At 38.5% G+C, this 13,804-nt stretch overlaps 1 protein-coding gene across 10 annotated transcripts in view; it reads right to left on the bottom strand.

Annotated features, from left to right (window-relative positions):
- The window catches only part of ITPR2 (inositol 1,4,5-trisphosphate receptor type 2), a 269,668-nt gene that overhangs the window by 63,596 nt on the left and 192,268 nt on the right, over nt 1–13,804 (bottom strand). For all 10 annotated transcript variants that reach the window (XM_080580204.1, XM_080580210.1, XM_080580206.1 and 7 more), the window contains 3 exons: nt 12,686–12,796; nt 7,236–7,331; nt 6,070–6,189 (listed from right to left, as the gene is read on the bottom strand). In XM_080580204.1, the coding sequence (XP_080436330.1) occupies nt 6,070–6,189; nt 7,236–7,331; nt 12,686–12,796 (327 nt within the window). The remainder of the gene's footprint in view (nt 1–6,069; nt 6,190–7,235; nt 7,332–12,685; nt 12,797–13,804) is intronic.

Genomic DNA, 13,804 nt, shown 5'->3' with positions numbered 1-13,804 from the left:
AATGCCCTCTGCAGAATGCAGGGGTTGTAACTGGTTCCACCTATTCCCTATCCTGAACAGCCTTTCAGGCGTTTCTTTGCTTACAGAAGGTGCTTGGAAATGCATGCTATTAAGTAAATAATTTCTGTCTTCTTCATTCTGTTTTCTTCATCAACATTTCTTTTTGAACAGTCATATGTCACCCTAAATTTATCCCTTACTACAGTCACACTTCCTTATGCAGAATACTGTTATTCTGCCTGGGACAACCCTACCAGTTCAGAAAGCTTTGGATTTTCATACCAAAGGACAAGCTACAGGCAGTGATCCTATCTCCCATCTAGAGGAACATTATCACAGTAATAATTCTCGTGCTCCCCAAATATTAAAGCATGGAAAATCTGTTCACATCATTTCAAGCAAGGTCTTGCCATGAAATCCTTTGTCCTGACTTGAATTGTATGCAGATCGAGACAAACCATATGAGAATTCACATTTAACTTATAGCACATATTCTAATAAATGTATTTTATTCTGTGTGCACGCATACAGACACACAAGAGAAAAGGAGTAACAAGGGTCTAAGGTCATCTATCTAAATGTTAAAATACAGCCAAGTGAAGGAAAGCCAACAGCTGCTTCACACTACAACACCAAAAATAACTACACATAAAAAAACCTCTAAGCCTTCCAATACTCCTCTCTCCCCTCCCCCAGTTGTATCAATTATACTATGAAAGCTCTTCTGGCCTCAACAATCCAAACAATCCATAATACTAGCAGCACAAGAAACTTTATTTGAAATATATACTTTAGCACGATCTCTTTAAAAGGCTCTTGGAGTACTAATGTGCTCAGTGATTATGCACTTCTCAACTGTCAACTGTATTACCCATTAAATGCCAATTTTCCTCATTAGTAAAGTAGCTGGGATCAAGTGAGCATAGGAGGAAAACCAGTGTAGCAGTTAATGAAAAGTGCTGGGGATCAAGCAAGCTGTCTTCTCTTCCCATGATGGCTAAATGACTTCCTGTCTACACCTACTTCTGGCTTGGTGTCTTCATCTCTAAAACTGGGTAATATCACCTATTCTAAGAGAGGGGGAAACAAAATTAACTAAAGCTTTTAACTGCTCCAAAACCTATAAAAGCCAAAGCTAATTATTTAAATACTTCCAGAATTAGTGTTATTATTGTCATTTATCTGTTCTGTCGTAGCATGTAAGTGCCCATATGCACATGGTTCTAGGCACAGCGTTGATGCAGAAAATAAAGTGGAAGGTATAGACAGCATGATAAACAGAAAGCCACAGAAACAAAAGCTTTGTGCTTCATAGAAATTTACGTATTTGGACAGCTACCTTTAAAAATACAAAAAAAACAAACAACAAAAAAACTGCCTTAACTTTCTCCTTAGTGAGTATATTGTATGCAAGTCTCATTATCAAACAAATCCTATGTCAGGTGTCAAAAAAATCCCTAACTTCTAAAAATAAAAAATACAGCCTGTAGCGCACTAGTACTTCCAAACTATAAATCCATGCCATTAATTATTACCAGTAATATTGTCAATTAAAAATTACCTAGTTAGCAAATATTCTTCAAGTGTATACACCAGTATGTAGTATACTACATGAAGTAAACATGGCAGTAAGATTACTTCTATAAAGTTTGTCACATTTGATAAAGAAATACTGATTTTGCTATTAATGTACTTTATAAAGAAAACATATATGACTGAATGACTTATTTTGCTCAGTACATTTAAAATTAGCACCCGAAGGGAAGGAGTATGACATCTCCAGTTGCTACAGTATACTTAGTAGTACATGCAGCAAGAACCCTACAAGTCACAGCAAAATCCTGCTTCCTTTACCCCTGTTTGCTTTTAAGAATTTATCAATGAAAGGGAACTTCCAACCATGTTAGTTTATCAGAATATAAACTAGATCAAGCTTGTGTTTATTTATGCCATATACCTGCATTGATATCAACAAGCAGTGTCAATTTCTTCTAGCTTTATAGGGTGGAGGAAATGTTTTTTCAGTAAGTCTTAGGGCCATTAGGAAATTATCATATTTATGTAAGTAGTTTTGGTACTCCCTTGAGATTTTATTAAAATTTTAGCTTAACCTCATCAAAACCCCTCCTATTCAGCTGGAGGCTACAATGTACTGGAGTTTCAAGACCTATGCTCCTTCTCCAGCAAGGCATTTAAGCATGTGCTTAAAATTAAGCATTTGCGTAAACATTTTGCTCATCTGAGAGTCTCAGAACATGCATCATGAAAGGGATGCCACACTAGGTCAGTACTTCCATACTCCCATAAAAGCTTTGGGAACCAGATGGATAGTCACAAGGCACTGAAAATTCTATTGTAGTACCATAATTTGCTTCCCTACTGCTTACATATTCACATCCTTCTAGATCAAGGACATGTCTACACAGTTCTACGGGCAGATGAAAGTGCATTCTTCCCAAGCTGCAAGCTGACTAGAAGCTATGTAAATTTATTTAATGTTCTCTGAGACTCATGAATACGCTCCTGCTGAAAGGTACAGTGCATTAGCTAGGGCTTCATGCCTGATTTAGAGAGTTTGCAGCTAGCAGAAAAACACAGAGAAACACTCTGAAGTATATGTTGTTAACAGAAGCACATATATACATGCATGGAATCAATAGAAGCCTGTGGTTATAACTACTGCATTTTCTTATTTTATAGTAAATGTAAAGGGGTCATGAACTTCACAGAAATACTACTAACTCCTATAGAGCTTTTTTAGTTTACGAACTGCTGAAATACTTTTTTATAACTAACAGCTAGGAAGCTCAAGCAGTCATCTGAAAAGCCAGAGGATTTATTTGGCCTTTTAAGATTTCATTTTTGTAGCCATTTAAAAACTTGATTCTCCTACTCACCTCTAGTGCAGAAGCATTAGACTAAGTATTCAAGCATTGTGTGCTACTATGTCAAAAACTTTTGTAAACTCTACAGAGACATCACATCAAGACAAAGTCTCTTTGACGATGGCCTTCCTAGCTTTGCAAAAGATAGCATAGCCTGCTTTAACAGGATCTTTTAAATAGGACAGCAATAAAAACAACAAAGCAATTACTCTTGACTGAAGCTTGAAAAGAAGAGGTATAAGAACTGATGGAACTATCTGTAACATACCACTGGTATTCACTCGAGACTACTGTAAGAAATTAGGAATGTCAAGTTCAAGGTATTGGCTCTGAACATGACATTTGAACAAGACAAAGAAAAAAAAATCTTCTCCATGGATTTTCAAGAGAATTGTGACCAGTCTTTAGCAATAACAGGCTTATCTTTCCAGGATGTAACCTCATGCACCAGCTTATGCTTGAGGCTGCAGAAGAGCTACATCTGGAATGAGTCCCTGCCCTAAAGCCAGGCTGCAGAGTGAAGGTGCAATTTAGGGTAAGTTCCTCATGGATAATTCAGTTCTTCTTTTAGTGCTGCTCCATTCCCTGCTCGTAATACATTGAACAGGAAAGTAGGGAACAGCAGTGTCCAGACAGCCCTGAAGCCAGTGCAAGGTGAGCAGCACAGCTACTGCATGTGGCAGGCTGGAGAAGGATGAAAATGTAAAGGGAAGGAGGACAGAGAAAGATTTGGAAGAGAAGTGGTAACTGTTATGACATGGCATATTTAACAGTCAATATCTTACCATTGTGTCCCAGGCTATCTGTGTCTGCCTGTGTGTGTGTGTATGCACGTGCATACTTGTGCCTGCATGTGCATTTGGGGTGGGGGCTGAGAGGGTGTAAAGGATTTTTAATAACAGAAATCTCAGCCTTGCTTGTGACATATTTAAAAGTTTCTATGCACTGCGGGTCAAACATTTACAAGAATGCCTTTTGCTTCTGGTAAAATCAGCCACAGGAAGGGCAAGGAAGGATGTAGTGGTGGCAAAATGCAGAACCCACCAGAGCCCTGAAAAGTGCAACGACAAAAACTGAAAGTCTAGGCTCCCCAGAATAAACTGTCTGTGTTTGAGGGCTCCAACAGAAAAAGAGGAACTCTTGGTCTTGATTCTGCTAATACAGAGGGACCAAAAAGCTGTAACTAGAGCAAGTGGTCACATGCAAGTGTCAGGAAAGTGACTGAAGATCCATGCTGGTTGTAGGAAAAAAACAAAGTCAGATGGACTGTGGAACTGTAAGGAGTACAGCAAATACACGTTATGTAAATTAGGTTGGCTAAGCTGAGTGGAAGGCCCAGACACCAATAAGCCCCTCAGACACAGCAAAGCAGAAGAGGGCGGTTAGAGTGGAACCAGAAAAGGAACCCAGCAACAATGGCTTTATTGAGGAGGGATCAAGTTTACATTCTGCCCATCCGCGAACAAGTAAAAGGGCACATGTGGAAAGAGTTTGGGGTCAAGGATCAGCAGTTCTGTGCCAAGAATCATAGCTTTTCATTAGCAGAGGAGAGGGAAAGTCCCCAGATTGCCTGCCCTTCCATTGCTCTGTTTTGATATGGGGCTTGACATGGCTGCAAAGCCATTGTAAATGGACACATGCACTGTATTATGGAAAGATGATGAAAACAGTAATTTTTGTAAAAAGATGGTAATTTTTTACAGCATACAGAGCCAATCATGCTATTTAATTCTACAGAACGAGAAGTAGCACAGTAAATTGCTGCCATGAGCCTTACACAACCAAAACACCCACTACAGGTGAAGCACTTCAAACAGCTATGGAGGGGTTCATGAGCTTCCCTGGCACATGAATACTTGTCTAGGGACAGAATTCACCCTACTCCTCAGCTAACTAGCATACCCTTAGTAGTGACCTCTCTGATCAAATGACCCCAGCAGTCACTACATATATGGTTTTAGGTCTATATTCTACTCCCCAAAATTTATTTGCCATTGACATGAACACTGCTAAGTCATTTAACAAAAGCTGTAAGCAGAAGACATAAAATACTGACATTTTGATTTGGCAGACATTTAAATTTTCATTATAAGCATTGATACATGGAGTAAATAGTCATACAATGTAAGAAGCTACAGACACTTTCCAAAAGTACTGTGATCTTTGATGGGTATCTTATGTACAGACCTACATATCAAACAAGAGTTGAGCATGGTCATCCATAACAACAACGTAATAATAAAAATTCCTTAAACGTTCTGCAAGCACGTGAGCATAATTCAGAGACTTTTTCCATTCCTTGCTTGAAAGAAACATTGCATAATACTAGTGTAACTAAAGATTGCTTTCCTTTCTTTTTCCATTAAGTATTTAATTCCTAAAAACACTTAAGTATACTGAATAAACAAAAAACACTTAACAAGTATAATAATAAAGAACACTCCCTTTATTTCTCTCTTCTTACTTAGTAAAAACATTTTTTAAAAACACATCCCCTTCTGAAATACCAAATGCTATCATTTATGATATAATCAAGAAATATGTGGTCTTTACTTTTTTGATTAAAAAAATCTTTCATTCAAATCTCTTAATGTGATTGAAAAATGAAGAAACTATTTTTGATACCAACTGCTCTGAAAAATGAGTATCTCATTAAACAAAAACCATCAGCGTATATTCTATCTTTTCCATGAGAGAAGAAAAAGTGATCAGAAAGAGTTTGAGGGCACTACAACATAATACAGATGGAGACAACAGTAAAGAGGCCCAATTATTCTTATTGGCTGAGTAATTAATATATCTAAAATAATGTCAATCTTTTCAATTCAAGTTCACTTGATACCACTACTGAAGCTACTAATTAGAATATAGAAATAATAACTTGATTTACGATTTGATTGATATATATGATCTGTTAAAGAAAGACAAAGCTATGTGTACATTAATTGCTTTGCTCTACATTATTATTTCACACAAATACTGCCTACCAAATTCCTCAGAGTGCCTACTCTTACAGTGGGACTGCTTACTTGTCCTGCTATCAGCAGCTTTCCAGCTAAGGTCATGTTGTACACAAACGTTAGACAGAAATCACAAGAAAGAATTTTTGATCAGACAAGTTTTGTTTGGAATTCAAGCACTTAACACTTTTCTGGAAGCAGTTGCACAACAAGTAAAGACATACCTGATGTGCCAAAATATAGATATTATGGCCAACATCTTTTGGGGAGATGCCATCATCTCCATTCTCCTCCTCATGGTCACATTCTAGGCCTTGGTTATACGCATTCTTCATCACATCCACCTGCAACACAAGCCGAACCAAGGAGAGATTAAATAACTGTCATTCAAAAAGCTCACGGTGTTTGAACACATTCACTTTGTTCAGCCCAAGCTTGGATGGGTGCCCTGCAGTTCTAAAAGAAGAGTGAGCAGTCTGGGAAACACTTTCTGAATAAAGAAGAGCTTGAAGTATTTATGAAGCTCCAAACTGCTACACTTCTTGTCAGCAAAACTGCAACCATGAGAAAGGAACAGGAATGTTGAGTCTTTCTGAGAAGGTATTTTCACAGATGTTTTAAAGACAGATCAACAGGTAGCACAGGTAGTGCCTTTTGGCACTTAAAGTGCAGGCGTGATACCTCTGTGGATAGAGCAGGCTGCAATGCAACTCAGAGCTCTCCTTATAGTTTAACAGAAAGAAAAAAAAAAAAAAAAGCCAAAAAGGAAAGGAAAATACAGATCTGGGCAGGGCGCTGGGGTAATTCCAAACAAGGGGAAAAATCCTCCATTCCCCAGAAAGGGCCTGATCCTGCTGATGCCCACAGATCTCCCCACAAAACAGGTTTTCCAGTCACTGTTGTTACATTGTCCATTTGTTTGGAAACAATTTCTCCAGACTTCCAATCTATTTAACATTCTTGGAAACCTATACAAGTATCACACCTATTCCAAAACAGCAATAACTGTAACTTTTGTTGTTTGTTCATGAGCCGTATATATAAATGCACATGCACACATTTCTGTTAGCACTGTTTCACAAACTGTACAAGCTTAATTTCCCAGCCCATGACAAAGGGTACTTGAAGACAGTCTACCAGAGTATGATAATTTAGTTAAGAAACAATTACAGAAAAGTGCTTGGAATGGATAAAAATAATGAAGTCGTAAAGACTGAAATCATGCATGCTTGATCCTTTTAAAGTACTTTTGTGAATTAGTACTATCCTGATACATTGTGTCACTATATGCTGCCAAAACTCTTCAACCTAGATGCAGATCATTTTAAAATGTTTTAATGACAGATTTTTTTCAGCCAAAAGGTTTATGAATATTCAGAAGTTTTCTCACCAGTTCCCTTGGTCTCATGTTGAAAAGGATTCTCTCCGCATTCTCACTGTCATGCCTGCTTTCCATAATAGCCAGCAAGAGCTTGGAGGCATTGTTCTAAAGATACAAAACCAAGTTAATGCAAATTTAAAATCTATTTCATGGATTAACAATCCTTGCATTTGTTTTAATTGAGATTACCGGGACCACTTTTTTAGTGGATAAGATTTTAGACTACTTGCATTTTTTATTCTACTGATATATTTAATAGGGCTTTTCTCCCATTTTAATGTCAGCATATTGTAAGACTAACTAACCCAGCATGCTATATTTGAGGAAGCATTTTAAATATTAAAAAAAAACCTGACTTAAATACATAGTTCTGTTCTATACTGTGCACAAGAAATGAAATCCCATTTCCTTTTCTTATTGCCCACCTAGCAATTTTTGTCACGGCATTCTGTTAAAAACAATACTCAGCAGAGGTAATTACAAAGTGTATTAGACAAAAGGTTTCATCATTCAAGCAGGTTTTCTTCCCCTCTGGTCTTTCTAAACCCTAATTCATTACCATTTGAAGGGCTATAAAATAAACTGTTTTCATACATTCCTGGAATTTTGTTTCACTATCATATATTCTTCAGGGAATGTATAAAGATATCCTTCGCTCTGTCAACAGGCTGCTTTTAACTGAGGTCTCTCCCACAGATTAAATATCGTGAGCTTCAGCAGCTATAACCCAATAGTGCTTTAGACTTTGGAGACCTGTCTTACTTCCAGTTAGATCAATTGTTGTGAATAGGAGCGAAAGAATGGTTTTGGAGGTTTAAGCACCTTAACAGGCCTCACTCAGTGCACAACACTTCAGTTCCTAGCTCAGCCAGAAGCTTCCTGTGTGATTCTGGGTAAGTTGTTTCACTTCTCTGTAACTCAACACCTTGCTGGAGGTGGTGGTACAAGAGCTAAATCTGCTCATATTTGTAAACTGCAGAGACACCATGCCCACATTCACCTGTTTGGTGAGGCTTCTTAGCTACTGACTGCTTTCTGGCACAGTGTGTTTGCCTTGGTCCACATGTTGCAAGTACCATTGGGGAGCATCCCCTCATCACCCCCCACAGCAGACTGAGCTGTTTGAATACATGCACGTAGACTGCAGTACCATGGTACAGGTAGGAGCCAGTAAAACTCTAAACCCATTATATAACCTTGTTCTCAGCTGCTTATTGCCAAATGTTAGCAATTCAAACTGAAATTTCTCACAGCAAGCGTGTGCCTCAGTTAATTAGCAAGGAAAATTTCAGAGGGAAAGGGTTCAGCTGCTTTTGGGACTGAGGCAAAAAAAAATATGTTATTTTCTGCATGTTCAAGGAACTTCTGTTTTAAGCAGTCTTTGTATCTCCAAGTTTTGATAGCAGAGCCAAAAATGTGGGGCACTAGAGGCCAAGATAACATAATAATTCAAGTTGTAGTCCCCAGGGAACCCAGACAAATTTGTCCAACTGGTAAGTATTTTTTAAATTATGATTTGAATACTGCACTGTAGAAATTTTCTAGAGTTTCACAACTAAAAGCCCACAGGCTTTCTTTTTGTTAGACACGGAATCACAAAATCAGGCAGGATGGACCACAAAGTCATGCGTTCAAGGCTCACCTCCGGACTGATCTTTTCAGCAGACTATTTCCTAAGTCTGATGTCACAGCTCCTAGCTTTGGGTGGGTTTCTGAAATAAGAAACCCATACTTTCGTGGAGCAGCACCTGGAAGCCAGGCAAGATGCACACAGGCAATTCAAATAGTACTTTTGTGTGCAACTGAATTAAGTCTAGAGAATCTCATAGGCAGCACAAAAGGAAATATCTGGTAGTGAGTTTCAGAGAATGTGTGAAAATGAGAAAAAGATATGAGAATGCATGAGGAGAACTCGATACAACTATATTAAGACAGCTGGATAAAGAACTGGAGGATTGTAGGATTAAAAGTCAGCAGCAGAAGAAAGGGAAAGATGGAAGGAGAGTGGAAGAATAGAATGAGGATTCATACACGACTGGGGAACTAGGACCTTCTAGGAGAGGGGACTGGGAGTTGAGTGAAAAGCCAGGAGAGAGAAGACTGAGCTTGCAAACACAAAAATGAGATAAGGACAAAGAACAACGGATGAGAAGATCAGACTGGGACTGGCTGAAGGATAATGGGATGCCATATGAATTTTTCCATAGCCACCCTTTTCTTTCTGAAATCAAATCAGGACTGTCCACTGGAAAGGTCTAGCCAGATTCTTCACCTTGCAACCTACATAGCAAAACTTGAACGTGTACGTTGAATGGCATCGGAGGAAGGAAAAGACAGAAAGTGAGAGACTCCTAACAGGGTGCTGCTCTGAAAAACTGGATGTTTCTATTCTGCTGCAGAGTTCCCTTACAATGGTGAGTGACCAAGTCAGTCGTGGCAGCATTGGTAGGATCTCAGAATGAGAAGGGAAGGGGACAAGACAGGCTATCAGGAAGCTTGAGAAGTAAAAAATGGGAAAAAGTGGAAGGAGGCCTCAGTCTGTTTGCTCATGGCTGAGGAGGGCTTTGAAGCCATTCCCAGTGCAGGCAATCCTAAGGGTGGAGAGAATCCTACTGCAGCTTCTATGAAGCGAAGAAAGGTAAAGGGCGAGTTGATCTTACTATCATTAATAGCCAGCTTCTTGCTACTGACTCAGAAAAAGTGGTGTGCCTAGAAGTACAGCAAGCAGGCATATCCTCCAGATTTTTGCCCAAAAGAAGGAAATTTCTGACTCATAAATCACTTTCTCCTTCCCCTTCTCTATCTGATCACTTACACCTGACTTTGAGATGCTCATTTAACCACTGATTTCTCATTTTCTGCATGCTTTGAGACCATGAGACCCTGGCTTCTATTCCCAGATATCAGTGGTGAAAAGAGGTCCAATACTTTGAAAACAGAACATAAAGTTCTTCAGAACATATTAGTACTATGAAGAACCAGTCCCCAATTGCTACAAAATGGATATCCCAAATACTTCTGGCCTTCATTTTTCTTTTCCTGGGTTCCCATTTCATCTTACTGAGTATTACAAGAAAAGCCAAAAAGACATTTATTAGTCTCCCCACCCTTTTCCAGGGAATTGCATGGGCTACTAGACTGACAATGTCTCTTCATCCTGCCACTATTCAGAGTGGCACATATTGAGGTCATACGCTGTACCAGGTCTTAAATACTAATCAGTAAGAAAGGCTGGGAGGGTCATACTCACAATAACAAAAGACAGAACAGAACATTGGACATCTGTTCACTCAATGAACATTGTCTATCCTGCTCACCAAATGATTCAGGAGTCCAATGGAAAATATAATCCATGAAGATGTAATTAAATACCACATCACAAAGTATGTGCAAAACAAGGCAAATTAAGACGGTATGCGAAAATATAATTCTGCATGGTCTTTGCTTTGGTTGAAGGGGTATGAGTTCAGTATGTAGTGTTCCCTGAAAAAAGCATCTAAATGTGTTTGTATGCATAAGTGTGTGGGACTATATACTTGAAATTTTGTATTTTCACTGCAAAATCTACAACTTCTGAGTTGTCTATAAGCACTGACAGACTGCCAATGCTAAACATTACCTCGTAAACTCAGTGCTGTATTACTTGGATGTATTGTCACTCACAAAAAAACAAACAAACAAAAACAAAAAAACCAGTAACTTCCTAATTTGCATCTAATTCTTGACATCACATCTAGCTCAGTACTATATCCAGTTCTGGGCTCCATAATACACAAACAATATGGACTTACTAGAACAAGTCCAGCAAAGAGCTGCTCTGTTAAATGAATTTTCCATTAGGAGTGGCTGAAGAGAGCTGGGACTGTTCAGCCCGGAAAAGAGAGGGCTCAGGGGAATCTTATCAGTATAAAGTATTACCAAGTAAAAATACCTGATGGAAGAGAATGAAGAGGGAGCCAGGCTCTTCTCAGTAGTGCTCAGTGACAGGACAAGAGGTAATGGACACAAATTAAAACATAAACGAAATTCCATCTGAACACAAGAAAACACTTTTTTACTTTGAAGTTGGTCAAACACTGGAAGTTTGCCCAGATGGGTTGTGGCATCTCTGTCCTTGGAGGTAATAAAACCCAACTGGTCACCTGCTCTAGCTGACCTTGCCTGAGTGGAGGTGTTGGACTATGTGACCTCCAGATGTCCCTGCTAACCTAAATGACACTGATTTTGTAACACCATAATCAGTTCCGCAATTTGACCCTTTGATATCATTCACTACAACTTCTGCTATTTAAGTAAGTGAGGCCATACATAGTGTCCCATGAAAATGGCCAAACTGGTCATTGTAGCAATGCCAATAAACTCCAGTCTTGTAAATTACACAGAAAAGATGTTTTACAAACATTTTCGAGTTTTAACGGCAAATCAAAATGGCACTGGAGTGAACGTAACTAGGTCTTTACAGAGACTGAAATTTGGACTTCAAAAGAACTATCTCCGAGTTCAAAGTTAAATGTCTGCTTAAGTGTTTTGCTTGAGGGGACCTGAATTATACTGCCATTCAAACATGTAATTACAGTTATTAAAATCATGTGTAAAACATTGTTGATTCAATGTTTCATTGTACATAATACATAGCTATATTAATTATTTTATTAGACATCTATAATGTTGCCAATATGATGCAATGCAGCTACCACAAAGTATTTGCTGGTTTTGGGGAGGAAACAGACCTTCTGCAATGGAAATACTTCATTCAGAAAGCACGAAAAGACAATAATCTAGGGCTCTTTCTGGACATGTTCTACCCTACTTGGCAGACAGTATAGCTGCAAAATTTCCCTCTGCATGTGATGGCACACAGACCAGAGAAACTTATCTATGAACCTATCCAATTCTCAAGAGAATACAAAACAAAATTCAAGCACTCCCACTTCACCATTCCCTCAGAGGACACTGAGAAGGGAAATAAAATGTAATTTAATTTAACCACATTGTCAACTTCATTTGACATCTTAATTACAGGTCATCTGATATATTATTCTTTTTCACAACATCTCCTTCTCAAATATTTTTGTAAGTACACAGAATCACAGAATTCAGTATATACAGAGAATGCCTGATGTTACATTGCCTTAACAGTATACCTGTTTATCAATCCAATGAGATTTTGTGCCCAACGTGGACTCTTCATGCTAGCTACATCATGTCTATTTGATAGGATTCTTTCAAAAAAGCTGAGGGTATACTCCCAAACACAACAGTTGGTCAAAAGTCCTATTGTAGAAGGACTGAAGTGGATTAAGCTGATTTGAATTCATTTGCACCACTTTTTTTCCAGGGCTGCTTAGTGTATCATGCTATGGTAAGACTAAGTAAATGTCAGGTCACCTAGAGCTCTTGCATAGGTATGTCTTCTTTTATTACTCAAATTTAAATAAACAAATTTACATTTACTGTACCTTTAGCTGAAGCACCAAGTCCATGCAGTATTTGCCAAGAGGGTTTATGTCATTCAAGATGAGTGCAATTATAATATCAATCCCATTAGATTCATGGGTGGCTATGCAGGTCTAAAATAAGAGAAAAGAACAGAGTCATAGAGAGAGGAGGGAGGGAGACAGGGAGAGAAAAAAAGGGGTGAGGAGGGGAGAGAGAGAGAGAGAATATGCACATCAGCAAATTTCCAAAACAAGGGTGCAAAATTTGAATGACCCTGTGATTGCAATGAACCTCCCAGCCAAAGCAGAGCAGCCTGAAAACGTGCCACAAGTTGTGCTGAGGAAGACTTGGTGCACAGAACTAATCCCAACACTGCCAATAGTGAGGTATACAACTGGGGAAAAAGTGGTGCAAGCTAAAATTTGCTTGCAGTGAGTCATGCAGGATTAGGCACCAAGTGGTACAAGTTAGAGACAGCAACCCACAGGGGCACTAACAGATTTGTCTGGACACACACACACAAACATAAAAGACACACTTGAATCACATTCGCACACTCAAATTCTAAATTTGCATTCAGCAACTAGCATTAATATCATTGTCTTATAGCATAACCTGTTTGCAAAGATTAAGGTTATCTACACACGTTTGGACATATGCTGCACACAAGGACATTTCTGCACAAAGAAATCAAAACTGTAAATATGATCAACTGTACTTCCTCAGTGCTTTTACAGCTGGAGTTCTGGACCTTCTAAGCCACATAAATAAGTGTCAGCTGTATAAGCATATGGTATTTTTTTTCTAACAGGTTTACAGGACAATAGGAAAGGAGAAGTTTTCCAGAAAGACAGAGAGATGAAAAAAACCAAAACAACAACAACAAAAAATCAGATGAAAATGACAGTGTAGAGCTTTTGCCTCTGAAATGCACTGAATGAGATTTGCAGTTGGTGTACACAAGCATAACTGTAATCCTGAGTGACTTCCCAGCAGCAGGTAAGTCTAAATAATAAGTCTAACTAATCATTCTCTTCCATTATCAGTGCTCCTCTGTAAAGTTAGAGGACAAGTTAACTTGAGAACAGATTTTTCTCATTTCTAGTCCTGTAATTACTCTTTTTCACAAATGTTTTTTC

This window comes from Anser brachyrhynchus (genome assembly GCF_964034855.1).
Source record: "Anser brachyrhynchus genome assembly, chromosome: 1".
Classification (NCBI taxonomy): Eukaryota; Metazoa; Chordata; class Aves; order Anseriformes; family Anatidae; genus Anser; species Anser brachyrhynchus.
The sequence above is the reverse complement of the archived record's forward strand: the minus strand, read 5'-3'. Positions and strand labels throughout refer to the sequence as shown.